Source organism: Artibeus jamaicensis, unplaced genomic scaffold (assembly GCF_021234435.1).
Source record: "Artibeus jamaicensis isolate MK-2021 breed Jamaican fruit bat unplaced genomic scaffold, CSHL_Jam_final contig_685, whole genome shotgun sequence".
NCBI classification, from domain to species: domain Eukaryota; kingdom Metazoa; phylum Chordata; class Mammalia; order Chiroptera; family Phyllostomidae; genus Artibeus; species Artibeus jamaicensis.
The window spans coordinates 35,403,128-35,429,060 of record NW_026521924.1 but is presented as its reverse complement, the minus strand read 5'-3'; the positions used below and the strand labels follow the sequence as shown (position 1 = coordinate 35,429,060).

Below are 25,933 nucleotides of genomic sequence, written 5' to 3'. Positions count from 1 at the left end.
TGTCCGACACCCGGCGGCTCCGCAGCGGCATCCTCTCACCCTGGGGGTGGGCAGGACGTCCCGCCTCCGAGGACGGCTCGGCAGGCGGCCAGCCTGAGGGCTGCAGCGGAGCTCACACCCGGCGTGCGCTCCCCATCTGGGCCACCCGCTGCACGTGGATGGATCTGTGCCCTGTGGGCCCCGGGGCTCCGTCCGAGCAGGTGAGCCGGGGCACCGCTGGGCAAAGCCAGGTGAGGCGCCGAGTCCTGGCCTGATGTGGCCCCACCACGATGTGTGAGGTGGCGCCTCCGGGCTGCCCACCATCGTCTGTCTGAGGGTTCAGGCCCCCAGTTGGACTGTGGCTCCCCAGTGGCCCGACCGGGCCCAGCCGCCTGAACCCACGGCAGCCTGCTGTCAGCAGAGCCCCGGGTGTTGGCACAGCTGGAGAGGTGTCCGGTTCCACGTGAACTAGTGATGATCTCCAGCAAAGCGTGGGGTTATTTACACATGCGGGCCAGCTGTCTCGGGTCCCGGTGTGGCGGGGTCGTGGGGGACAGTCGTCCCAGGCACCCCCACTCCTGGCTTGCAGGCATCAGGGATGCTCTTTGGCTTGGGGAGCGTCACCCCCCTGCGTGGTGCGTGTGTGTTCGTCGGTCTCGCCCGTCAGCAGATCGGGGCTGACGGTGACCTCAGGTTACCGCGGTGACCCCTGTGTGGACTCTTCCTGGAAGGTCACATGGAGGCTCCAGGGTCAGGGCTCCAGCTCGTCTTTCTTGTGTGGGGGCCCACTCAGCCCTGCGCCTGGGATGATGGCTGGAGGAGGGCGCTGATCCGGGTTGTCAGGCTCAGCAGGAACACAGAGGCAGGATCCCCGAGGCCACCAGGGGGCAGCCAGGTGACAGCTCACCTGGGGGAGGGCCACAGGGCGCACGCAGGGAGGGGAGCGGGCTTTGCATGGGTGGGGGCTGCGGATGGCCCGGGCACAGGAGCCTGGGCAGGTGAGGGGTGTGGGGACCGGCGCTCGGGACACACAGAGGAGGTGGGAGGCTTGAACGGGCGGGGTGTGTGGAGGTGGGGGTGGGGCTGCACGTCCCCTCCTGGGGCTGCCCAGCTCTCCCACTGGGGGAGGAGTGTGTGGGGTGAGTCGGCATCTGCCCTCCAAGGGACGAGCCTGGCTGCCGGCGTCACGGCGCCAGCAGCCCCTCACACCCCCAGGGCCCTGGTCGAAGACTTGGGGCTCTCCCACCAGAGGCCCAGGCCCAGGTTTTTTTTCTGGTGGGGAAAGAGAAGGGCGGGCTGGTGGTGAAATCCCATGATTTTTTTTAATGTTGACAATTGTGGTTGGTTGAAAAATGGCCCCCAAAAGAAAGCAGGTCCCAATCCCCAGAGCCTGTGGCATGATCGTCTTTGACAGAGGGTCCCTGGGTGGGATGAAGGTAAGGGTCTCGAGATGAGCCCATCTTCTCTTGCCTGGGAGGGCCCCGAATCTAGGGCCAGGTGTCCCTAAGAGGGGGAGGCAGAGGGGGTTAGAGAAGCCAGGCAAAGACGGTGGCGGAGATTGGGGCCGTGCAGCCACAAGCCCAGGCCCGGCCACTGGGTGTTGCACCACCGGTCTCGGGGTTCCGGCCCCCAGATGTGGGGGAGAGTACATCGCCACCAGCCGCCAGCACGTCCATGTCTCAGCAATGCAGGAAACTTCGCCAGCAGCAGCGTTGGAGGTGAGCTGCAGAGGTCACGTGGTGGTGCCCACGGCCGTCCGGGGCCGTCCGTGGGAGAGCCCTTGCCCGGCGTCACGTGGTTTGCTCTGGCATGGCCCAAGGCAGCCCAGGAGCAGGGCTTCGAGAGGCTGGTCACGGCCCTGGGGGCAGCCTCCTGGCAGGCCCTGCTGACCCCGTGTTTCACACCAGCTCCTGACCCTGGGCCTTGGTTTCCATGGCAACCATTTCTCACTGTAAAAGGGAGGAAAAGGCAGGGTGGCAGGAAGCAGAGGTGCCTCTTGGCTTCAGCTGCAGCGAGCTCACTCTCCTGCGTGGACCCTCAGTCAGTGTGCTTCTGGAAGTTTCTCTCCCTCCCCTTCCTGCATCACTGGCAGAGTCCCTTTGTGGGGACTGAGGCCCCTGGGACTCCTCCTCCCCCTGCCCCTTCCCCAGCCGCTTCCTGTGACCGTGGAAACAGAGGCTAGTGGTCAGGAGCCTGGCCAGGCCCTGCCAGGAGGCAGAGACAGACCGTAGGGACTAGTCCAGTTATAGCACGTGACTGTCGAACAGTTCGGTGGTTCCAAGGGATGGAGGAGCGGGGGGGGGGGTCTGAGGGCCACGGGCGTCCTGGTGGGACAGCCTCTCCCGCAGAAAAGTCTGGGGACTTGGCCCCCCCGCCCCCGAGGGTCTCCCCGCCTTGCAGTGGGAGCAGCAGCAGGGCTGGCTGCCCGGGAGCCTCCCCACCGTCTGCTCAGCAGGGGGGAGGGGTGGGAGGCGGGCCTCGCCCTCTGTGCCCTCCACTCTGCCCAGCTGAACTTCCAAGCCCACGGTTTACTCCACAGGCAGAAGTCCCCATGGGCATGTTCTGAAGCCCCACCAGGGCCAGCACCTTGGACAGCTCCCTGCATCCTCTGAGGGCTGGACTGCGCACCAGTGAGTGTGGGGCTGAGTGTGCAGGGGGTGAGTGGGTGGGTGTGAGTGCCGGGCCTGGCAGTGGGCGGGAGGTGGGGCCCTGGGGGGCTGACAGAGCACGTGGGTTGGTGAGGAAGGTGGCCCGAAGTCTGCTGTGTGTGCGGCCGGCCCCTGGGCCACCCTGCTTCGTGGGCACCAGGGTCTTGCACTCTTACTGTCGTCCTGGGGGCCCCATGTGGCAAGGCCCAGTGCCAACTGGATGCTTTAATGTTTGTGAGACCGCAGGCCCCCAAATCGCCCCTCATTCTGATGCGACTCCTCCCAAGGGCTGAGTCAGGACAAGGGTCCTGCCACCAGGCCCCAGGGGGCTGGGGGCTGGGCAGCTGGGGCAGTGGGAATGGGGGTCTCTCAGGTGGCCCAGGGGGTAGGCCTTTTTGGGGAGCGCTTGAGCTTGGATCCTGCCTACAGAGGGGCTGGCAGGATGGGACCACTTGTCCTTCCCCCACGGACCAAGGGACCGGCCAGGGCCCCTCCCTCTTCCATGAGGCTGCTTCAAACTGAGGACTGGAGGGTGGAGGGAGACCCCCAGCTGTGCCCTGCGCAGCCTCGGGTGCTGTGGGGCCGGGCCGGGCAGGCTGGCCCACTGAGACAGGGATTGCCTTTCTGCCCGCATGCCCTTGGGGCTCCGTGAGAGCGCCGTGAGCCAGGTGGCCTGTGTGTGACGTGTTCCGGGGACTGTGGCTCCGCAAGTCAGTGCGGTCAGGGCGTGGCTTGTATTCTCGTTGTATGATGCTGTGTCTAGGCTTCCGGCGCTGGCAGATGGGTGACAATGGTGCCTGCCGCCTGCCCCGAGGCGTTGCCTCTGAGGGACACTTCCATACTCGGTCCAGCCTCTGTCACTGGCTCCCAGCCTAGCCTGGGCTGTCAGGATCTGGGCAGCTCTGGGGCACGAGACACTTGAGCAGCTGCTGGGCAGGTGGAGGGAGGGACGTGTGCATGCGTGAGGGCAGCTTCCCAGGGCCCGGGGTGGACGGGACGGGGTGGGGTGCCTGCCAGGAGCCGAGAGAGGCAGGGCCAGGCTGTGTGTCCCCCAGTTAAGAGTAGAAGCTCATGTCTCTCTAAAGTGAAGCAGCTCCCAGGTAGGTGAACACACCAGGACTGGGGCGACGGTGTCTACCCGCCAGCAGCAGCCACCTGCGTCGCCGTGGGAGGGGACAGTCACCATGGCATCCTGACCTGAGCCATGGGGGCTTCTCTCTTGGCCCCGAGTCCCACGCGTTCTCCCCTATCACGGCCCCCTGGGACAGCTGCAGGTCTGCTGGGCGGCTCTCGGCCTGAGGGGCAGCCCCTCGGCCTCTCTCTGCTTGGTTGCTCTGTGGGTGTAGCACTCTGGGTCACTGGGGTGGGGGTGCTCCGCAGTGTGGCGCTGCCTGTGGCTTCAACTCAGGCCAGGGGTCAAGGGTAGGTCGGGTCACACTGACCAGGCATGGCCAATCAGAGAGCTTCCAAGGACAGCAGAGCCTGGGGTGGGGGTGGATGGGCCTGAATTGGAGTTCGCAGCCTGGGGCAAGGGGGAGCCCGAGGGTTTGAGTTTGAACCAGGCTTCCGTGGTCTCACGAAGGCTCACCTGTTAGGTAGGGCGGGGGCATAGACATGGCGTCCCACAGTCCGTTACCTTGCTTTGGACTAAGATCGCTGACCTGCCGAGACACAGGGCGCGTGGGCCTTCCCCTGCCTGCTTTCCCTGGGCCCCACGGGTGCGAGGGGGCTGCTTGTGTTCCCCTCTGCGCTCAGGGCCCAGGGCCGGGCCCTGGATGGAGCAGCTGCTCCGGACCCTGTGCCCAGTGATGGTGCCACTGTGGACGCCAAGCCCCGCTGTGCTCGTCCGCCCGGCAGCCCGGAGCGTGGCCGGCTTCTGAACAAAACAAGGCAGGCGAGACCGGCTACTTCAAAGGGGACTTTATTTACTCTCAGAGCCGGGTGCCGGGCCGCCCATGCCGGACTCGCACCGCAGAGCCCGCCTCCTTCGGAACCGAGACCCACGCCGGGCACTAAAAACACATGGAAAACATTGATGCGCTTTTCTTTTTTTCGTTTCTTTTTTTTTTGGTACAAAATGATACAAACAACAATACAAAATAGTTGTGCTGTGGACGTTTACAAAAGAAGTCGAACCTCTCTCGCGGCGCAGGACGCGGCGTTGCGGCGGGAACACGTCACACTCCAGAACCTCTCCCGCAGCAGCCACAGACATGCGGGCTGCTGTGCGTGTTGTCCATTTCCAACAGAAACATGCAAAAAAAAAAACCCGCGTGGAGGACAGAAAGGAAAAGCAGAGCACGTCCCAGGTACACGCACAGGCGCCCTGTTCCTGGCCCCGCCGGCCACCCCGCCTCTGTCATGGACGCGAACCCCGTCGCCTGAAGCCTGTGACGCAGGGGCCTGTCACGCTTTCCGTGTCATTCCTGTGAGCGTTGACGACAGTTGGACCTGCCCCCTGCCCCAGCTTTGGACCTTGGAGAGAGTGGAGTTCCTTTCCAGGGGCTGAGCGCTGGCTGGGGCTCCTACTAGGGACACTGAGGCATCTCTGGGTCTGACAAGTGGCCGTTACCCTGACGCCTGGGACGTGCTGGAGGACACCAGACGGAGGAGACCTGCTTGGCAGACGGATGGGCCCTGGCTGGGGCGGACGCTGATGGAGGCCGGGGCCTCCTGACACGCCGCCTTGCCGAGCAAGACCACCCGCTCCCAGAGCGAGCCCCCGAGGGGAGCTGCACCTCGGCCTGGCTGTGCACGGCCGGCAGGTCCCGGGCTGGGGGTGCGTGTCCACAAGCTACACGGGAGACCTTTGACACTGTGCGCTTAGCTAATGCCAACGCTTTGGCCTTGGAACAGAGTTCCGACGTGGATCTGGGAGCGGGTGGCCACCGTCCTCCTCTGGCCCCGGGGCCTGTGGGGTGGGAGGGAGCAGGCACAGCTGTCGGAGCAGGTAGCCTCGGCCCAAAGGAACCAGGCCCCTGGCAGTGACGAGAGGCAGAGGAGGGGAAGGAGCAGAAGGAGCTCGTGGAGCGGACATCCCCGTTCCCATCCCTGCCCCCTGCGGACCCGGCAGAAGGGCAGCGAAGGGGTCGGAGGGTGAGGGCTGCCGAGTCCTGGCCGGGCGGGGCACAGCTGTCCCTGAGGTGAGCCCCTGGCGACCCAGGAGGCCCTGGGATTTCAGAGAGAAGGGCCCACAGCCTCCGGCTCCTAAGCCGGGTTCACACTTGGAGCTGCGCCTGGAGGGCGAGCTGGCCCCAAACGAACGAAAACTGGACAGCCCAGCTCCCTTACCCCCTGCCCCGACCCCCCAGCAAGCTCTCACCTGGACACGCCTGGGTCTCAGGACTGCTCTCCACCTGACGATTTGCATAGCATGGCTCAGGGCTGTGGGGGTCTGGGCCCCTCCCCTGGGCAGGCCGCCCGGACACGCAGCAGGTGACACAGTGACCTGCCCCTGCCCCGGGCAGCCATGCCTAGGGGCAGAGTGGACACCCTGCTCTGGGAGAGTGGGCGGAGCTGGTGACGGGTCTGGTTTGGGGGAGAACCCTGACGTCCAGTGGGGACACCCATGTGCCTCACTCACGCACACACTCACTCAAGTTCACCTCAAGGCCAGAGCTGTTTAGAGAAGAGTCTGACCGTGGAACAGGGACAGGCCATGGGAGGAGTGGCGGCCCCGGAACCCACAGGTGGAGCAGGGGACCCGCGCCATGCTGGCCTGCTCCTTGCCCCCAGGAGCAGGGCAGCTTCCTAGTCCCTTATCACCTGGGACCCCCTCCCCCAGGGGGCTCCAGTGCAGAGTTCTGCCCTGGCCAGTGGCACTGGTCCCCCTTCCTTGGGGACTCTGAGTGGACCAGGTACAAGGACCGCCCCTTGAGGGTGCCCCTCCTGCGTCCTGCTGGCCAGAGGCACCGTAGCGCCCAGGCACACCCCCGTGCTGCTTCCCACCCAGCACAGGATCCGATCGCAGCAGGGTCCCCCCCAGGGGTCCTGGGGACACAGCTTGGCGCTGTCTGTCCTGTGGAACTGCCCACCCTGGCCCTGGAGGGAGTCCGACCGGCGCCCACAGGGCAGGTCTGGCTCCGGGCCCTGAGCCGGGAGCCCTCCGCAGCCGCTCAGTGCTGCCCGGGGCCCAGGGGCTGCCGTTCCCACGCTCCCAGCAGGGTGTGGCGTGCACGCGCGTTCTGCGTGTTGGAGAGCCCCGGCCTGGTGGGGGGCAGGGGCGGCAGCTTTCCCAGGCCTTGGAGTCTGCCTAGCTGTGGGCAGCCAGGGGCGCTGGGCGAGGTCTGGGGGCTGGACGGGCACAGGCCGGCTCAGTCTGGAGGGGGGGCAGGCTCAGACGCTGGCTGGTGTGGGCTGTGGCTTTTGGGGACGCCACACAATCCCAGACCGAGGGCAGTGGGGATGTCGCGGTATTCGGGGAGCTGGCTGTCCCTGGGGAGGCAGCTCTGGACAGCTGACCAGGCGGACCCGGGGGACAGCCAAGGATGGAGACAGTCCCCGGGCACTCCCCACACCAGCTATTTGAGGGTCTCGGAGGGGGTGGCCAAAAACTGTGGAAGCCAGATGCACAGGGTGGGGTCTCTGGTCTCAGGCTTGGCCACCCCGGGGACACGCCACTACTGGGCTCCCCGCTCGACCTCGGGCGTCCCAAAGGGACCCCAGAGACCCAACTGCGTGTGGCAGATCTCAAGGACACAGGGGGGTTGTTGAGATTTTGACCCCAGACTATTTTTCCTTTGCAAATTTTGTCAAGCGAGTCACCCACTTTTCCTCCTAACAAAAGGTCAAAACATAAAAAATAAACACATTCTCCCCGGTTCCTAAATTGGTGCCTTCAGAGCTAGGACGGGCCGCGGCTGGGCAGCAGGGCCCGGGGTGGGGGCGGGTCTGTCTGCGGTCGTCACTCCTGAGTTTGAGGGGAACCAACACGTGTACCAAAAGGCACTTTCATGTGTGTTTAAACAGTGCTTCTGTTCTACGAAATTCAAGTTAAGACAGAGTGCCTCTCGCTGTCCTTTAGTGACGGGTCAGCTACCAGCATGGGTGGCGGGGCGAGACGTGTTCATGCCAGACAGCCCAGCGTGGGGGGCAGGGGCGGGGGCACCCCGGCACACCACGAAATGACGCGTCTGCAGGGCGGGGGGGGGGGCACTGGCGGCCTCTGCCAGGCCTGCTCCTCCGGCGTCTGCCCGTCCGCCCGTCCGCCGTCCGTCCGAGCACTGGTCCTGCTGTGGTCCGGGGAGGAGAGGCCGCTCAGTCCTCGCCGCCTCCGTACATGTCCGCCAGCTTCTTGAAGCGGGGCCCCCAGTCGTTCAGGTAGTTGTAGTCTTGGTCCCCGGAGCTGGACGAGTTCAGGGAGCTGACAGAGCCCGCGGTGGAGCCACTGCCCTCGTAGTCGAAGACCAGCAGGGAGTCGTAGGGGGGCGCGGTGGGGTCGTTGTCTGCCGCCCGGAGTCCCTGGGGGCCGTGAGACTCGGTTAGGGCAGAGGGGTCTGCAGGACAGGCAGGAGGAGCCCGGGGAGGCAGAGCTGTGGGGCCCTGCGTCCCGTAGGTGGGCCTCCAGTGCTCCCTGTGTTTACCCGAAGGGCGTCTCAGAGAACGGAGTAGGGCAGCTGGTGGTGGTTGCGAGTTCAATGTCAGCTTGAGGCGGGGTGGGGTGGGGGGCCGCTGGGCGGGGCCTGTGGCTGGAGTTCAGCCCCTCGGTGGGTCGTGTCTCCATGGTGCCTGTCACGTGGAGTGTGCACCTGAGATGGCCCGAGGCCAGAGGTCTGCAGCTGTTAACTGTCCCCGAGAACACACACCTCGCGGCAGGTGGGGCTGCAGCCCCCCACCCCGGTGCCAGCCCCTGCCCTGGGGTGCGGCCCCTGATGGTGGGTGTGCACCCCACTCCCGGGCCCGTGGCTGGGCCTGCTCTGAGGTGCGGGGTCCACATTGGCTCTGGGAGGTCCCCAGTGGGGTGGCCCGGTGTCTCCGTGGTCACTGCCCGACTCTGACGGCCGTTCGGTACTAAGTAGTTTGCACCGCCCGCTTTCACTTCCTGGGAGAACTAGTCAGGAGTGGCTTTCTCACGGCAGGTGGGCAGGGTGTTCTCTCGGGGGGGTAAGGGGGTGGTGAGTGCCGGCCAAGCCAGACCAGGCAGCTGCAGAGGCCTCACTTGTGGCCTGGGACCTGCCATGCGCTGGGGACCGTGTGGGAAGCTTCCTCTGTCCTGCCCCTGGGCCCTGCGCGGGCCCTGTTCTGTTTAAGTGATGGACGGGACGCAGGTAGGACGTGCGTGTGGCCAGCCCCCTCCCAGGCACGGTCGGAAGCGGGGCCGGTGCCGCAGGTCCCTGCATGGGGTGGGTGCTGAGGGCTCCAGCCAGGTCGAATCGGCGTCCCCTCTGCCACCCCAGGGCCCAGCACAGAGGGTGCCGCTGTGGCCCAGGCGTGTTCGTAGGGTTTTATGTTTAGGGGAGGCCCCGCTCGGGCTCTCCGCTGCCAGAGCACCCACCTCACTGATGAAGTCGCCAATGTCCCCCGGGTGGGGCAGCGCGGGCCGGACCGGGTACTGGGGCTCGGCGCCCACGGGCCGCTCATCCACCCGCCGCACGCCGGCCGCCTTGCTCAGCACGTGCTCCATGGCCTCCGGCTGCTGCAGCTGGCTGAGGTCGTAGTCCTGGGCAGGGTTGGGGACGAGGTTCGGTGGGGGCCGCACGGGAGAGCCCATTGTGCTGCCCTGTCCCCTGGTTTGCCTCCCCGAGTGCCCACCTCCTGTCTGTCCTCCTGTCCTGAAGGCACGTGTGGGCTGCCCGGTGGTCCCCAGGGGACCCCACTGTCCACACTGCTCAGCTCCTGGCAGGTTCCTTGGTATACCTGGGAGCCAGGACCCCTGCCACCTGTGTTCTTGGGGGGCACTCAGCCCCCCGGGGTGAGCACTTGCCCTGAGTCCCGCAATGGCCACGGCGGACCCAGCGTCCAACCTGGCAGCTCCCTGCAGCCCCTGGGTCACTGGCAGACCTGGCACGAGGGTGTGCCTTCCCCGGCCTGGGGCGCAGGGCGCAGGGGCGGGCCTCACCTGGTCCTCCTCGCCGCCGCCCTCCTCGTCGTACTTGAGGATGTTGTCCCGCACGTCGTCCTCGGGGTCGATGAGCAGCTGCTTTGTGTGTCGCTCCTTGTCCCGCCGCTTCATCCATGCGGCGAACAGCAGGACCATGGCTGTGGGGGGGCGGGGTGCCTTGAGCGGGCCATGCGTGTGCCGTGTGCTGGTGTGTGTCGCTCACACGTGTGCACAGCGGCACTGACATGGCTGGGCCCTGCACCTGTGAGAGCGTGTGTGTGCATGCCTACACATCTGAGCGTGTCCGTGTGTGCACATGCATGTGTGTGTAGGCATGTGCACACGTGCACATGCAGGGTTCCTGGGAGTGGGCCTGGGTGCACACGTGTCCATGCATATGCACAGCCGTGGCCGCGTGGGCTGCTTCAGCTGGGTCTCTGCAAGGTCCCTGGTGGGGCGGGGCTGGGGGGCGTGGGCGCCGGCTGGCCTGGCCCCGAGGGATGCTGCCCACCCGCCCGGCCACTCACTCAGCAGGAGGACGATGCAGAGGAGGATGGCCGCGATGGCCCCCGTGCCCAGGCCGGCCGCCGCCACCGCGCCCGCGGCGGTGCAGTCGCCGTTGTCGTCACACGGGCACACCTTGACCTTGATGACGGACGTGTTGGACAGCGGGGGGTTCCCGGAGTCTGTGACGATGACCGGGACGTCGTACACGCCGGCTTCCAGGTACAGGATGCGCAGGCTGAGCTGGGCGTAGTCACCTGGCCCGGGCGACACGGATGAAGGGTCACGGGAGAGACAGAAAGTGGCCGACGGCCGTGGGGGAGACGCCCAGCACAGAGACGGGACCTGGGTGGGGCCCCGGGTTCGGTGAAGAGGCCACGGAAGAGCTGCTGAAGCATCCCACTCGCGCTGGTGAGGCAGGGGGAGGAGAGGCCAGTCCCAGCCTCGTGGGGGGGGCTGTGCCCCAGACTCGGTTGCACTGTCCCGGTGCCAGGGCGGGGGGGAAGGGCGGTGGCCTCACCGTTCAGGCGGGTGATGGTCCAGTTCTTCCGCACGGCGGTGGGGACGAAGGGCAGCTCGAAGACGTAGGGGCCGACGTTGGGGTCGATGTCGGCGTCGGCCGCGGTGATGTTGATGGCGTTGAGGTGCGGCTTCTCGCAGACCTGCCCCTCCCGGGGGGTCAGCTCCGGGGCGTTGTCGTTGATGTCGATGAGATAGATCTGCAGGGTCCCGGTGCCGCTGGCGGGGGGGACGCCTGTGGGGCAGACGCGAGTCACCACGTGGGGCCACACCTGGTGCCCCAGGACCCCGTCCTCAGGGGGCCCGGGAGGCTCCGTGGGGCAAAGCCCCCGCTGCCCTCCGAGTGTCCTGTGCCCCACGCCCCAGCAGAGCTCCCCTCAGCCAGACCCCCTGGGCTCAGGCTCTTAAGGCCCCAAGAGGAGCCCTGGGAACTGTATGTCTGCGGGAAGGGGCGTTTGGGGGCCTCCCCACTGGCTTTACACCTCGGCAGGCCCCGCCTGCCTCTCAGAGGCCGTGCCTGCCTCCCCCGCCACCCCATCTTCCCCCGACTGGTCCTGTCCAGTCCCGCAGGTCAGCGGCGGCTCTGGTGCCCCATCCCCCCGTTGGGTTTCCTCCAGCACTTCTTGCTCCTGAAACAGTCTAGGCCACTTGTTTCTCACTTGAGTCCCTGGGGGGTGGTTGTCCCTCAGTGTCCATTTCCCTTTCCTTTCTTAGCAAAGGGGAGCGAGGCCCCCAGTTTTATCCGGGGTCATCCTTGTCGGACTAGAGGACTGCATTTCCCAGCAGCCCATGCAGCAGGGCACGGCTTCAGGACTGAGTTCTGGCCTCCAGGAGTTGTGAGGGGAGGTCCTTAGAAGAGGTGTGTCCCTGCCCTCCCCACTCCTCCTCCCATTTGCCAGAAAGTGGTTGTGATGGCCGGAGCACCCGCAGCCGTTCTGGACCACGCTGCAGCCTGCTGAGGACACAGGAGTGGCCAGAGTGAGCCTGGGGGCTCACACCGGACTGTGGGCTCCCTGCTTCCAGCCCTCTCTGACCGGGAGGACATTCACCTGCCATAACTTGCTGTGTATTGTGCGCTCCGAGTGTGCCGCATGTGTTTTTGTGTGCATTATACACGGGATTGTTATAGCTGTTGTTCTCCTCACGGGACGTAATCCTTATGCCCACGGATAACGTGCACCCTTATTGATCTCCCAAGAATTTGGGCAAAAGTGAGCATGGTACGCGGCCAAATGCGGCAACTGCGTGGAAATTACTGTTGTTGCCAAGCAGCTGGCCCTGGTTCTGGTGGACACACTCTGGTGGACACACAGCCCCAGAGTGTGAGCTGTGCAGGGAGGGGCCCGCTTGCTGGGGGACGGTGCCGGTGCAGGGGTCGTCATCGTGGCGATGATGGCGCAGCCTGAGGCTGGGTCCCCAGGGTCCTCGGCCAGGGCCACTAGGCTGAAGCTTGTGCTCAGCCGCCGCAGCTCTCAGGTGGGTACGCTGAGAAGCAGGTCGGCCACCGCAGGGTTGGGACTAACCCTGGCGCCCCCGAGTGGCCACGCAAATGACCAGTTGGGCCTGAGAAAGCTGGGTGGTCCGGCCGAGTGACGGCGCTTTGGACACAGGCAGGGGGGGCCCTGAAGCATGACGAGGCCCTGCCCCCCCCCCCCCACCCCGGCCACCCCTCTGGGTGCGGATAGGCATCCCTCCGTCTGCCTGCTGGAGCCTGCACTGCTCGTGAGCGCCTGTGGTCGGGTCGCCAGGGCCGGGCGTACCGTTGTCAGCCGCCAGGAAGGTGGCCTCGTAGACGTTGTTCTTGGTGTACAGGGACTCGCGGTCCAGGACGGCCGCCGTGGTGACCTGCCCGTTGGTGGCGTTCATGTGCAGCCAGCTGGCGGGGTCCGACAGCTTCGAGTATCTGCGGGCGGGGGCGCGGGGGTGAGGCTTCCCCTCCGGCCCTGCAGGGCCCTCCCTCGGTGGGAGGGTGGCACCCGGGACTCACGGGCACCGTGGTGGACGGGCTGTGGGTCCTCACAAGGACCCCGGGGACAGATGCTTTCATGGCTGCCTTCCACAGGTGGGGAAACTGAGGCACAGAGAGGCGAGCGGCCCACAAAGTTGCACAGTGAGGGCGGATGGGACCCAGGCCTGTGTCAGTCAGGACGCCACATGTGGCTGTGGCGTTGTCCCCTCCCCCACCCCACCGTGTCAGGCTGTCCCCAGGACTGGGTCCCCTTGCTCCCTCCTGGAAAGACCACAGGTGGGGGCCTCCCGGAGCCACGTCGGGGACTCGGTGGTGGTTGCGGCTCGTCTCCCTGGAAGGCAGGGGCCCGGGGGCAGCCTCACCTCACCGCCTGCTGCATGAAGCGGTCGGGGTCCACCGCCGAGAAGGTGGTGAGTGCCGTGCCGGGGGGCACTCCCTCCTCCAGGCGGATGAGCTTGTGGTTGGAGGGGAAGTAGGGGGCCTCGTTGACGTCCACCACCGAGATGGTCACCCCTGCCGTGGACTGGAAGGACATCTGGATCCCGCTGGCCAGGGGCGCCTGGTTGGCCACCATCACAGTGAGCATGAACGCTCTGTTCAGCTCGTAGTCCACCGCCTAAAACCGGGGGGGGTGGGCACAGCGGCTGAGCTGCGGGGGCCTGCCGTGGGGCGGGATGGTGGCACCCGCCACCACTGTCTGTCCGAGTCCAAGAGGTTGGTCCCAAGGGACGCTGTCCCAGGCTCCCTCATCTCTGGCCTCCTGCTGGGGGTGGCCCGTGGCAGGAGGGTTTGGGCAGAGGACCCCCACGGACAAATGCTGGGCCGGGCCCACGCTCTGCTCACAGGAACTAAGTACAGAGAGGGACGTAGAAACCAGGTGTGTGACCGCATGCCGGGCCTGGACACGGGATGCTGCCGCGGGGGAGGGGCTGGAGGCTGCGGCAGAGGTCAGGGCTCTGGAGCTGATGTCCCCCCCCCCCCCCCCCCCCCCCCGGTGCCAGATGGGAGTCCCCATCCTCCAGGCGCGGCCTCCTTGCCCGCTGGAGTAAGGGGTGCTCGCTGCCACCTCTGGAGACGCACTGAGACGCCGCCTCCCTCCACGGCCCCCCCATTCGTCACGCAGCACGATGCTGCGTGAGCCCTGGGAGGCCTGTTATGGAGTGGCCTTGCACCCCAGGAGTCCCCTGGCAGGACCCTCAGTGGCCCAATGCAGAATCAATCGCATGTCACCCTTTGCCTGAAAGGATCTGTTGGGGACTTTGGTCCCCAAACCCTGACCACCACCCTCACCCCCAGACGCGAAGGTGCAAAGCCTCCCTCACTCGCCGACATCACAACCCCCGAGCGCCAGCACCCACCTGCACCCGCGCAGCCTCCCAGAGAGACTGTGTGGCTGAGAAAGGCCACAGGAGAGTTAGGACAAGGCCGGTTTGTGGCGGAGGGAGCGATGGGTGATTTGCCCCAGTAACTGTCAAAAGGGAGCGGCAGGGTTGCCTGCCTGGATGTGGCTGTGACCTCGGGGAGCACCCTGGGCACAGCACCAAGGCCACGCTCTCTGGGGACCTGGGCCTGGTGGGAAGGGGGTGGGGCAGCTGACCCCCCATTGACCCCCTTCCTTGTGCCGGCCACCTGACCCTCCTGCAGGCCCCTGGGCCCAGGCCCGCTCTGGCCTTGGCCGAGCCTTGTTTCAGGGCAGCAGACGAGGCTGATTCTCGGTTTTGGAGTTTAAACCCTTGGGTCCTTGGTGACTGAAGGAAGAAGCTGTGCTCAGTCTGGGGGGTGGGGTTCACCCTGGAGGAGGCTGTGGCTTCAGGGCGGATGGGGGAGGGGGTGGTAAGGGGGGGCCGAGGGGACTGGCTCCTGAGGAGGGTGGGGACCGTGGCAGATGCCCCGCTGGGGGCGTGTCTGAGAGCCAATGAGTGCTGAATTCCTCCTGGGACACCGTGACCGTGGCTGTGGGGACTGGGGGGGCTGTGAGCACTCTCAGCTCGAGGCGCTTTGGAACTGATTTTTAACTTCTCGCACCCTGAGATTCACTCGGGAATCTTGAGACAGTCACGACCAAAGACCAGTGTCACCCCCAGGTCTCCTGCTGCCCCCGAGGAGCCCCACCTGCCCCCAAAACACGCCCGTGAAGACAGCCTGGGGGAGCAAACGCATGGCCCCGAGTCGCTCCGAGACCGGAAGGCTCTCGAGGTGTTAGCGAGCCCCGCACCTCACTGCAGAAACATGCCCCCGGGGGAGTGGGTCAGCAACCACGGGACACCGACACCGTGGAATCCACCCGGACGTGAGCGGGAGGACAGTTTGGGACAGCGTGGACGGACCTGGGCGCATCGTGCTCAGTGAAGTGCACCCGTCAGAGAAAGACAAGTGCCACGTGATCTCACATGTGTGATCTAAGGAACAGACTCCTGGGTGGAGGGCGGATGACTGGTCGGGGCAGGGGGAGGGGCTGAGTGAAAAGGCAGAAGGGCCCGTGGACCTGGACCCCAGGGTGCCGAGTGTGGGGGGATCATAAGGGGGGAGTGGTAATGGGAAAAATAGAAAAAAGAGAGAGACCCCTCCAGGACTAAGCTGGCTTTGTCTCAGGAACTGAGGACAATTTGACACCAGCTGGTCTGGGAATGGGCCTCCCCTTCAGGGAGGGGAGAGGGGCTGACTTCCTGGGTGGGGTCGGCTGAGGGTCACGTGACCGGGTCCTGGGGAAACCCGCCTCAGCCACCCATGGGTGGGCAGGGCGCCGTCCTTTGTTGTTGGGTGTCAGGGGCACTTGCACTCCCCTCGGGACCGTGCCTGTTGCAGAGTGTGTCCTGGGGCTGGGCTGCCCGGCGGGAAGTGAGGAGACCACCCACCTTCACCACGGTGACCAGGCCCTCGTTGGTGACGGGGTCCGTGCGGATGACGAAGTGCCCCGAGGGGTCCCCACTGATGATGCGGTAGATGGCATTCCAGTTTGGGGAGTGGGGCTGGTCCCGGTCCATGACTGTGAGGTTGGCAACCACCGTCTCCACCCGGTTCTCAGGGACTTCCCCTGCGTACTGCAGTGTGTGACAGAAGAGAGTGTCTCGGAGCCTTCAGAAGTGGGACGTGTTGGGGGAAGCTCGCCACCTGCTGCTCCCAGACCTGCGACTCCTCCCCTCCCCCCATGTTGGTGGCAGCGTCCCGGGAGGGCCCGAGGCTCAGGCCTGCCCTGGCCCTTCCAAACCGAGCCTGCTCCGTGCGCACACACCGGCCTCTCTCCTGCTTCCCCTAAGGCCTTTCCCTGTCAACAGGGTGGACGCCAGCCCTGGGGACACACGGGAGCCCAGCCGTGTCCTTGCAGGACGGGGATGAAGAGCAGGGGAGTGGCCGCTCCGAGCAGAGCCTGATGCTGGTCCAACTCGGGCCCGGGCCCAGGGCCAGCGCTGCGGGTGACCAGACTGGGGACTCGGCCCTTCTGGCCGCCAAGGCTGCGAGCCCGTCCCATCAGTAAGCGTGGCTCGAGTGGCAAGGCAGTGACATGCAGGGACAGGCACATGTGCACCCGTGTGCGTGTGCCGGTGCCTCGTGGCCACAGCAACCTGAGCCATGTCCCCTGGTGGGAGTCCCAGCTCAGGCTGGCTTCGGGGGCCGCTGACCTGTGCCCTGTGCGGTTGGGGCCCAGCTCAGAAGGGCCCGAGGCTGACGTCACCCTCGGCCATTGCTGCCTGGGATTTCGTGACGGTCTGTGGACCAGGGGCTGCGTTCTTACTCTGCAGATCGCAGCCTGCGGGCGCGTGGGCAGCCCTCTCGCTGTGCAGTGTGATTTCGAGCCACAGACCTGGGAGGCGAGGGCTGCACAAGCGCCTTGGGATTTCCGGTGCTACAGCAGGACCCCCGGAGTGACCAGCAGGCTGGGCTGTGCCCAGGCCTGGCCTCACTGGATCCCCAGGGTCACCCTACTCTTACCTCTGCTCGCTGTGGTGAGAGAGGTGAAGGCCCTGGGAGGGGCCTCCCCTTCCCTCCCACAGAGGGAGGGGCCTCCCACAGAGGGAGGGGCCTCCCACAGAGGGAGGGGCCTCCCACAGAGGGAGGGGCCTCCCACAGAGGGAGGGGCCTCCCACAGAGGGAGGGGCCTCCCACAGAGGGAGGGGCCCAGAGCGCCAGGCCCAAGTGCTGGGCATGGTGCCAGCGCTGGCCTCTTCCAGGTGGGTGACCCCTCAGCCTGGCCTCTCCGGGGGTCACAGGAGGGGAAAGAAGGGGCCCAGAGGCAGCAGCTGGGCTCAGCCCTCATCCTCCCAGAATTCCTTGCACCTGTCTGACTTCAGCCCAACCTCCCAGGCTCCCTGCTTCCAGCCCTGAGGTCCCCAGGAGTCACAGTCTGCAGCTCTGGCACCACAGAGCTGCGTGTCTCGAATCTGATTCCTTCCGGGCGTAGGGGGAAGTGTATTTGAGGGGGTCTATTTTAATTCGTGCAAGTTTAACCACAGTTCCCGGAGAGGGGCCCAGGCCGGTAAACCCAAGCCAGGTTTTCATCCGAGCCTCTCCCTGCTGAAACTAGTTTTCAGTTTAACTTCTCAGGTTTTCGGGCTCAGGGACAGCTTTGTTCCTGCGGCAGCAACTGGGGGAGGGGAGAATAACTTAGAGGGTCTGCACGGGAATCTGAAGATTGATGCGCCCGTCCCCAGAGGCGGGCGGATTTCAGATCCCAGAGCCCCTCAGAACCCTCACGGCTCCCTGGGGATGGTCACAGAGGTGATTTGGGTGGGAAGGTGGCCCGGATGCCGAGCCAGAGGCCCAACGCTGACCGCCGGTCACACACACGAGCCCCTGGACCCTCCAGCATCCATGCCGCCCGGATGCCACGACCCCAAGATGGTGCTATGTTTCCGTCCCTGATTCTCAGAGCCACTGCTGGTCCCCGCTGCTGCTGAGTGTCGACGTCTCACTGGTTCTCCTGGCCTGGAGCTCAGGGATCCGGCACTGGGGTGACCAGAGCCATGACTGCTGGCCCGGGAAGCCCCTGTCCTGCCAGGGTGTGTTCCAGGCCGCACCGGCCTCGGAGCGGGAGGGGTGGCGGATGCCGGGGAGGGGTGCCCACGGACCCCAGCCTGGCGGGCAGTGCTCCTGTGGAGCAGGTGAGCGAGGATGAGGTTTAATTAACCGTTAATCGGAGTCAGCTCCTGCTGATTGTCCCTGATTAGGCTGCTCCCTGAGAGGCCCCCCCCACCGTGTGAGGGGTGTGGCCAGCCCTCAGCCCTGCCTGCCACTGCACCCCGCACCGTCTCCCACACCCTCTGCCTGTCACTCCTCTGGGGGGTTGTGCTGCGGGCCACCCCCAGCAGGAGTTCAAAGGTGCCCAGTGGCGCCTGTGATTCAGAGCGTCAGTTACTGGGCGGGAGACCCGAGCTCAGAGGAGCGGCCTCTCCTGTGTGGGCCGCCCTGACGACGTCCCAGAGCAGCGATGCCCACTTGGACGGCGGACGTCAGTGGGGTGGCTGCGGGCGGGACGTGGGAAGGTTCTGTGTCTGCAGGGGTGGGTGATACCCACCGCAGTTCTCGGGTCTGGGCCTTACGCTGCTCGGACCCGGGACAGCGTACAGAGCTCTGTCCGACGTGAAGGGAGCCCACAGCCCTGGGGCTGATGGGACCGTTGGCCATAAGGAACGGGAACCCGCCAGCCCGGGGCTGTGCAGTCCCCAGTCCGCAGGGTTGCCTGTGCGCCTGGCTGGCCACAACCTTCTCCTGTGCACCTCGGCACACGGAACCCCGCCTGTGGGTGGGGAAACTGAGGCATGCGCCTCCATCAAGAACAGGTGGGTCTCTGAGGGCTCCTGCCAGCCCCTGACTCCATGGGGTGCCCCCTGGGGTGCTCTGCACCAGTTCAGTGGGGACCTGAGGTGGCCAGGACGGGGGTCACTGTGGAGCCTCAGGTCAGGGAGCCTCCACTGCCGTCAGGGACAGTCGGCTGGGCCACCCCTGCCCTGGTTTCCACGGTGACCACAGGGGCCCTGAGGCCGTTCCGGAGGGTTCCTGGGGCTCTGGTGGTGGTGGTGGGGTGTCCCACCCGACATTGGAGCTCCGCAGGCGGGACGCTGGGCAGTGTGTGTCCCCAGGAGCAGTGTGCTCCCCTTGCACCGGGGCCCGAGACCACCCGAGACCCTGACTCAGAAGATGGGCATGTGGTACTGGGGCTGCCGGCCCTGTGGCTGCTACAAGGTCACAACAAGGCCACCATGGGCACACTCTGCAGACAGGATGAATGGTGTCCCCGCTGGGAGTGTGTGGGAGGGCTGAGCTGGCTCAGGCAGCCCGGCGGGTCCCAGAGAGAGCAGAGCATTCCTGCCTCCATCAGGGAGGGCAGCCAGGTGCAGCCCAGGCCAGGATGGGGTCTGGGCCTGGGCACCACTGTTCCCTCAGGGCCCCTAGAGAGCCGCTCTCCGCATGTCCGGCTCCCCACCCCCCACACGGTACGCTGGCCCTGGGCCTGTCCCACCATTGCTGTCGGCCGCCCGGAGCAGATGAACCTGCAGCCCCGCCCATGCCCTCTCCAGGGGCGGCCTGGCTGCACCCTCCACGTGGCGATCCGCACTGCGGCCACCAGGTGGCGCTGTGCCCCCACAGCCGAGGGAGCAGGGATGTGGGATTTGAGGACTCTGACTTGCGAAGGGGGCTCGGGGAAGCAAGATGAGTGGGCGCTCAGAGGCTGTGTTGCGGCTCCTCTGGGGGGGCTCTGGTCCGAGAGATGCCTTACAGAAGCCTGACTGGCTCGACAGAAGAAGAAGGGGTCTCTCTCTCTTCACCCCCACTTTCCTGACCCCTCTCCCCTCCATGCACAGCTACGGCCCCAGGGGACCCTGGGACTCACCGTGCTCGTGGTGAACTCCGGTGGGTTGTCGTTCACGTCCGCCACGGCAATGATGGCCGTGGCCGTGTTGGAGAGCCCGTAGTTCAGGTTCCCCTCCATGTCGGTGGCCTGGATGATGACTGTGTACTGCTGAACTTTCTGGAAGGAACAGGTTGGAGGAGGACAGGTCGTCAGTGTGGGGTTTGGGCACAGGCTGTTGACGCTTTTCCTCGAAGGGGTGTAAGTTCTCCGTGGCTGGGGCCCCCGCTGCCCGTCCCCCAGGCTCTGGCTGCTGTGAGTACAGACTGGAACGTGTGCCAACAGAGGGGGACACGGGGCTGCCCTGGGTCTGCAAGGCCAGGGGCAGGTGGCTTGGAGAGCGAGCGACAACCCCACAGCTGCGAGTGTGGATGTGACATGTCACTGTGGCGTTTTCAGTGTGCGGCTGGGTGGCAGGCCGGACACTCAAACAGGAGACAGGCCCTTCACCTCCTCTTTGCGCAGAGCTGAGCCCACCCTGCTGGGGGAGGCCCCCAGGGGCGTGTGGTCCCCAGGCAGGTGGGACCGCCAACGTCACACCCTGCAGCTGTCCCTGTCCCTCACCGGGAGCACCAGGGCACATGCTCCTGAGTTGAAGGAGGTGGCCTTGTCCACACCCCTGCTCTGAGCCGGTGACCACAGGTGCTGCCGGCGTGACGGGTATGGACTAACCTGGTGGTGCTGCTCTTCCAGGACCACAGCCCCCCCGCCCCCAGGCACCATCAGGGGTCCAACGCAGAAAGGGACGTATGACATGCCTTCCAAGTGACGAATGACCTTGAGTCCTCAAGGTTAAGGGAAAAGGCTGGCACCCAGCCATGGGACTCAGGAACATGGGCTCAGGCTCCAGAGAGAATTAATTACAAAGAGCAGGTGCTCAGCAAACTGCCTCCTTCCCTCCATGTATCTTCCCTCCCTCCCTCCCTCCCTCCCTCCCTCCTTCCCCCCTCCCCTCACGAGCTGCCTGGAGTCACCTTGTCTGCACCAACGTGGGCTCAGAACCTGCCAGGCCCACTCGCAGCATTGCCCAGGAAGGGCCCCAGCTAGGATGCTGCAGACAGGCTGGGGACGGCATCTCAGCCCCAGGCCCCCACAGGCCCTCGGTGAGGGGCCCCAGGTCCTGCCCCGGGAGCTGCCTCTCGTCCGTGTCTCGCCCACCTGAGATGGGGCCTCGGGCCACTCCGGGCCCCACCCCGGGGAGCAGGTGCAGAATGAAGTTGGTTTTCCCTCAAAGCCATGAGCAGCCTCGCCCTGGGAACTTCATGTCTCACCGAAGTTCCTCTCGTCCTTCACAAATTGGAGTTCTCCTCCCTCCCAGGCCCGGCCTGGACACTAAGCTGCAGGAGACCTCAGCGGTGTCCCTCCAGGACGGGGCAGGGGCGTTTCAGGCCTTTTCTGCACCCAGCGCTCATCTCTGGAGGGCTGCCTGTCACCCGTCTGCAAGACCGCTCAGTCCTGCTTTGTGAGGCCTTGCCTGTGACCCCGTGGGCCCTGCTGCTGGGGCTCTGCCCATCTGACCACCTGCTGGGAGAGGAGGAGCCCAGGGCTGGCTGGCTGAAGCCCTCAAACCTCACGCCCTGACCTGCCCCCAGGACCAGCTTCCACTACAAGGGGCCAGCGGGCGGGAATGGAGGACAGAGGCTGACAGTGAGGGTGGTGTCCAGCCCAGAGGAGAGAGGAAGGGGCGTTTGCCCTGGAGGCTCATTCTGTGGCTGCTGAAGGCCGTCGTCCCCGCACATCAGCGCCTCACCACCTCCACACGGGACCTGCTGGTGTGTGTGCCTGTGTAGCCTGTGCACATGTGTACACAGGCACGCACACATGTGTGCAGCTGCATCCATGTCTGGATCCCTGTGCATCCATTGTATGCAGTGGGGTATGCCTGTGTGCGCAGCCAGCTGCAGTCACTAGAGGGCGCGCTGGCCTTGCTGTTGGGAGCCAGGTGGGGCCTTGCAGGCCTGGGTGGGCGCGGGAGGCACAGGCAGAAGTGGGAGGCAGTGCCGGCGGGGCCCCAGCAGGCCTCAGCGTCTCAGCCCCGAGCCAGAGCGCTGGGCATGGCTCAGGTGCCTCCGCGTGGCGTTTGGTTCAGAAAGTGTACTTTTCAGACTCGGTTGCGGTCCCCATTTTCCTCCCCCAAACCCCCTGCAGGAATGGTGGTCGGGGCTGCGGGTGGGTGGGCAGCAGCACCTGTGAGCACCCCCAGAGGGCGGGTGTCCCCTGGCTCCTCTGGACACGGACGCCCTGTCCATACGCGTCCCACCGTCACGCAGGGGGTGGGCCCGGCATGGTCTGTACGGAAAAGCCTGGCTCAGGGACTTGCTTCCTGGCCACCCCCCCTCGGCTCAGCAGCAGGTTGGGGGGGGGGGCACCAGCCTGCAGAGCGGGCAGCAGGGTCTGAGTTTGCAGCCCAGTCCTCCACTGCCCGATGCCCGCTGGCCGCCCAGTGGGGCCGCAGTGAATTCATTAAAACAGGACTTGGCCACTTTCAAGTGCGAGAGGAGGGAAGAAACCGGAAGAGGCCTTTCCCTGGGGCTGTGCTGCCTCCCCCAGCTCAGCATTTAAATTTTGCAGAACGCTCGTCAATAATGCAGCCTCGGCTGCCCTAGAAAAGCGCTGAGCCTCCCACCCTCCACGTGGGGCTGCAGCCCACCCCCGGCCGAGGGTGGGTGTGAGGAGGCTGGGAGCTGTTGGCTCTCCAACCTGCAGCCCCTCCCTGCAGCCCCCTCCAAAGGGCTGTGCTTCCCGCCCCCCCCCCCCCCCCCCACCGGGCTGGTGCTGCACCCTTTGCTGCTGACCCTGCTGGGGCCTTGGTCCTCAGGTGCTGGGGGACAGCCCCTGGGGAACAGCCCCGCCTGCATCTGCCTGGAGTCTCGGGACTCGTCCTTGTTCACTTGGGGCATTGAAACGCAGTGGTCCCCAGAGCAGCCGCTGGTGGAAGTGACCCTGACGTCTCTGATGGAGAGGTGGGCAGTGTGGGTGAGGTGCATCCCCACAGCAGGGCCACTCAGCCCCATGGAGGAGTCAAACCCCAGGGGCAGTGCCAGTGCACCCCACCCTGTCCCCTGCCCACCGGTAGGCACGGGTCCCTGAGCAGCTCTGGCTGGGAAGACGTCACCTGCAGCCCAGAGGGGCCCGGACGCCGTGATCGGGACGCACGGCCCACCCTGGGCTCTGGGGTCACTTGGGCGGCTCCATCCCTGGGTGCAGTCAGACCGGAGCCCAGGAGTACAGACGGGCCTGTGCGTTTTTCCTTCCATCAGCGGGACGGTGCGGTTTCTCCAGCCTCCCTGGGGCGTGAGGAGAGGTGGCTGGCGGGGAGGCAGCGCTGGAAGGAAGCCCTGGAACTCGGGGACCAGTGTCCTGTGTGTCCAGGGCGGGGGGGTTTGTGTGGGTCCCGCAGTCCCAGGCCGGCAGCCACAAAAGGGCTGCCGTGAGTGTGACCCACGCTGAATGCCACGGGGCGGCTGGCAGGAAGCCCTCCTGCGTGGGACACAGGCCGGACCCCACGTCCCGCGGTGCTCGGAGGGAGGCCTCTCATTTACTTCTCCGTGTGTTCTCCACAGACGTGTGACTTCACCGCCGCGGGCGTGGCCGTGGAGGAAGGCTGAGCTGGGACTTGAGCTGCCTGGCACGGTGTGGCACCGCGCCCCGTGGTGGCCGGGGACGCGGGACCTGCCTGCACCCAGCGCCTGGCTGTCCCCTCCCCGGACTCTGGTGGGGAACGCTGTTCAGAGTGTCCCACGTGGCCATCCCGACGCTGCCCCCAAGGGGCCTGTGGTCTCGTCACCAGATAACGCCTCCTGGGTCTGAGTGCGGTGACCGAGTGGGCCGGCGTCGGCCGGGCCTGGACACGGTGTGTTCCTGCTCCCCCGAGACGCCTTCCTCTGATGACAGGCTCCAGGAACCTCCCGACGGTGTTGGTTTTGCTTCCCTGAAAGTCCAGGGGGCCGAGAGGGACTCACGGGGCCCCTCCTTGTTCGGGAGGACATTTCCAGTCCAGGACGGCGATGGCAGGCCCGAACGAGGTCCTCCTCGGAGCCGAAGGGCTCCACCGAGGAGCACGGACGCCGTGGTGCTGCTGGGCAATGGCACCGAGCGCCGCCCTCGTGCGCCCGGAAGGGGCGCCGCGTCCGCTGCCATCTCCTCCCGCTGTTGGGATCCTCACTGGGATGCCAGGCGGGGAGGGACCCCCCCCAGCCCCCGCCCCGGGGAGGCAGCTCCACCCCAGCCCGAGAGACACTTGAACCGCGAGGCTCCTCCAAGTGTCTCCTGACATTTTAATCAAGTAGAAGCTCCATTTACATAGCTCTGCCTGATTAGACGCGGCGGCAATTAGGTGTGTTGGTTTTGCCGTCCTAGAGACCGCTTTCTCTGTGGAGCGGGACGCGGGCTCTGCGGGGAAGTGCCTGCGGGGTCTCCCCCCAAAGGTGCCGCGGCCCGCCGGCGGGGGCTCCGTGCTCTGACTGAGGAGAACGGCGGCGCCGCCCACGTGCCCTCCTGAATTCGCTCGTGTACATGTCCAGCCAAAGCCAGACAGGCCGGGTCCTGGGAGACGCCCCCACGTGCACCTTCCCTGGGTTCCCTGGGGTCCTGCTGGGGACAGGGGTGGACGCCCTGCAGGGCAGGAGGCAGAGACTTGGGGAGAGGCCCGGGTCAGTCGGGGGGGGTCACTGAGGTCAAGGGGTCCTCCCCCACCCCGCGCCTGCACCCCACCTGCGCCCCTCGCCTGTGAGTGCTGGAGGGAGCCCCCCCACCACGGCCCCGCCAGCCCGGGGTCCAGGCACAGGGTCTGCCGCTGCCTCCTGCCCCGGTGCTTTCCTGCGGGGCTCCGAGCCCCAGTCCTCCCACCGCACTTTCGGGGGAAGGTGACTCCCTGCCGAGACGGGAACAGCACTCGCCTGTGCAGAGAGGGTGGGGGGCTCCCAGGAGGGACCCGGGGATGAAGGACGGGGGCGCGTGGGACACACACTGGCCCGGCAGCCGAGGATGGGGGGGGCAGTTTCGGCGGGACTGACGTTCCCTGTGCTCCCTGAGGTGAGGGCGCCCTGGCGGCCATCGGGTGAGGGACACCCACGTCCCCCGGGCGGCTGCAGAGCCAGGCACCGGCCGAGGCTGCGGAGGCAGGTGTCTGGGCCGCGGGGCTGGAGCTCAGGTTCATTTCGGGGAAGCGCCTTTGATGGCCGCAGGCGAACAACCCCACTCTGGGCCCTGTCATGTCGCAGGTGACAGCCAGCCGGCTCGGTGCCAGTCACGCTGATCGGGCCTGATGGCTCTCCGGGTGGGGCGGGGCCCCCCTGTCATGTCCCCTGCTGTCCTGTCTCCCTGATCAGCAGCGCCTGGCGCCCGGGGAGCTTGTTGCCCGTCAGCTCCAGTCCGGTTCCCTCTCTGCCAGGTGTCACCGAGGTGCGTGGGGGAGGGGGGCACGGAGCAGGCGGGTTCCTCAGGGGCCTTGCAGTGGCCGGGTGCGCCTGCTCGGTCCCCGTCCCAGGTCCAGACGGGGGCTCTGGGAGGGCAGCCGGCCGCTTCAGGGCAGGGCTGCCAGACGGAGCCGGGGAAGCAGCGGCCGGCCGAGTGCCCCCGGGACACACTTACACTGCAGGTGACTCGCTGTCTGCCTGACACTCAGACCCAGCCGGGCTCCCCGTGTGGCCCCTGGCTCAGCTACTCCCTGGGGGGGCCCTGCAGGGGGGCTGGGAGGCAGCTGGGTGGGCTGGTGTAGGGGGGACCGACGGGTTCTCAGTGGGAGCTTCCTCCAGCTGGAGAGACACCCGTGGCTGGAATCCTCCCCCAGGGCTGTCTGCAGTGCCCGGCCCGGGTGGGGCTTCCCTGGGGGGCAGACTGGGGTCGGGGGTGCCCTGCCCACACCGGTGCTGCCGGGCGTTTGCAGCAGGACTGGACACGGCAGGCTGGAAGCGCCCTCGCGTGGCCAGGGACACCTCCCCCACCGCCGAGCCGCCCACGGGTCTCCCCAATGCCCGCAACGGCTGCCCATTTGTTCTCAAATGAAAATCAGGGATGCCCCCCTCTGTGCCCCCAACACAGCAAAGCTAGCGTGGGGAAACTGAGGCACAGTGTCCAGAGCAGGCCAAGGCTGGTGAGCCAGCAGCCCCTCCGAGGTTCCAGGGTTTGGGGGACAGTCTGCGCCCCTCAGCACCCCACCCCTTGCCCCGTCTGCAGTCCCCTTCCCGCTCTGGACAGAGGCTCTGGAACTGCCATTCAGTGTCCAAGGTCTCCGCTGCCTGCTGAGGCCCCGCGGGGCCAGCACTGGGCTGAGTGCTCTCTCCGTGCGACAGGTGAGAGCTGAGCGGGTGGGGGGGACACCGGGACTGGCAGGCCCTCCCACCGCTGCCCTGCTTCCTGCACCTCGGGTGCACCGAGTGCACCGTCAGCTCGCACCAGGCGCAGCCCCCGAGGGACCGGCTCTGCCG

General features: G+C 66.3%; 1 protein-coding gene across 3 annotated transcripts in view; it reads right to left on the bottom strand.

The window, feature by feature from the left end:
* Positions 1-7,814: 7,814 nt before the first annotated feature.
* Positions 7,815-25,933, bottom strand: part of CDH4 (cadherin 4) — a 186,012-nt gene continuing 167,893 nt past the window's right edge. For all 3 annotated transcript variants that reach the window (XM_053671152.1, XM_037153583.2, XM_053671153.1), the window contains exons 8-16: positions 19,488-19,625; positions 15,514-15,699; positions 13,021-13,274; positions 12,450-12,592; positions 10,691-10,924; positions 10,194-10,427; positions 9,685-9,824; positions 9,121-9,285; positions 7,815-8,087 (exon numbers count right to left, since the gene is read on the bottom strand). In XM_053671152.1, the coding sequence (XP_053527127.1) occupies positions 7,884-8,087; positions 9,121-9,285; positions 9,685-9,824; positions 10,194-10,427; positions 10,691-10,924; positions 12,450-12,592; positions 13,021-13,274; positions 15,514-15,699; positions 19,488-19,625 (1,698 nt within the window). In that variant the 3' untranslated portion in view covers positions 7,815-7,883. The remainder of the gene's footprint in view (positions 8,088-9,120; positions 9,286-9,684; positions 9,825-10,193; positions 10,428-10,690; positions 10,925-12,449; positions 12,593-13,020; positions 13,275-15,513; positions 15,700-19,487; positions 19,626-25,933) is intronic.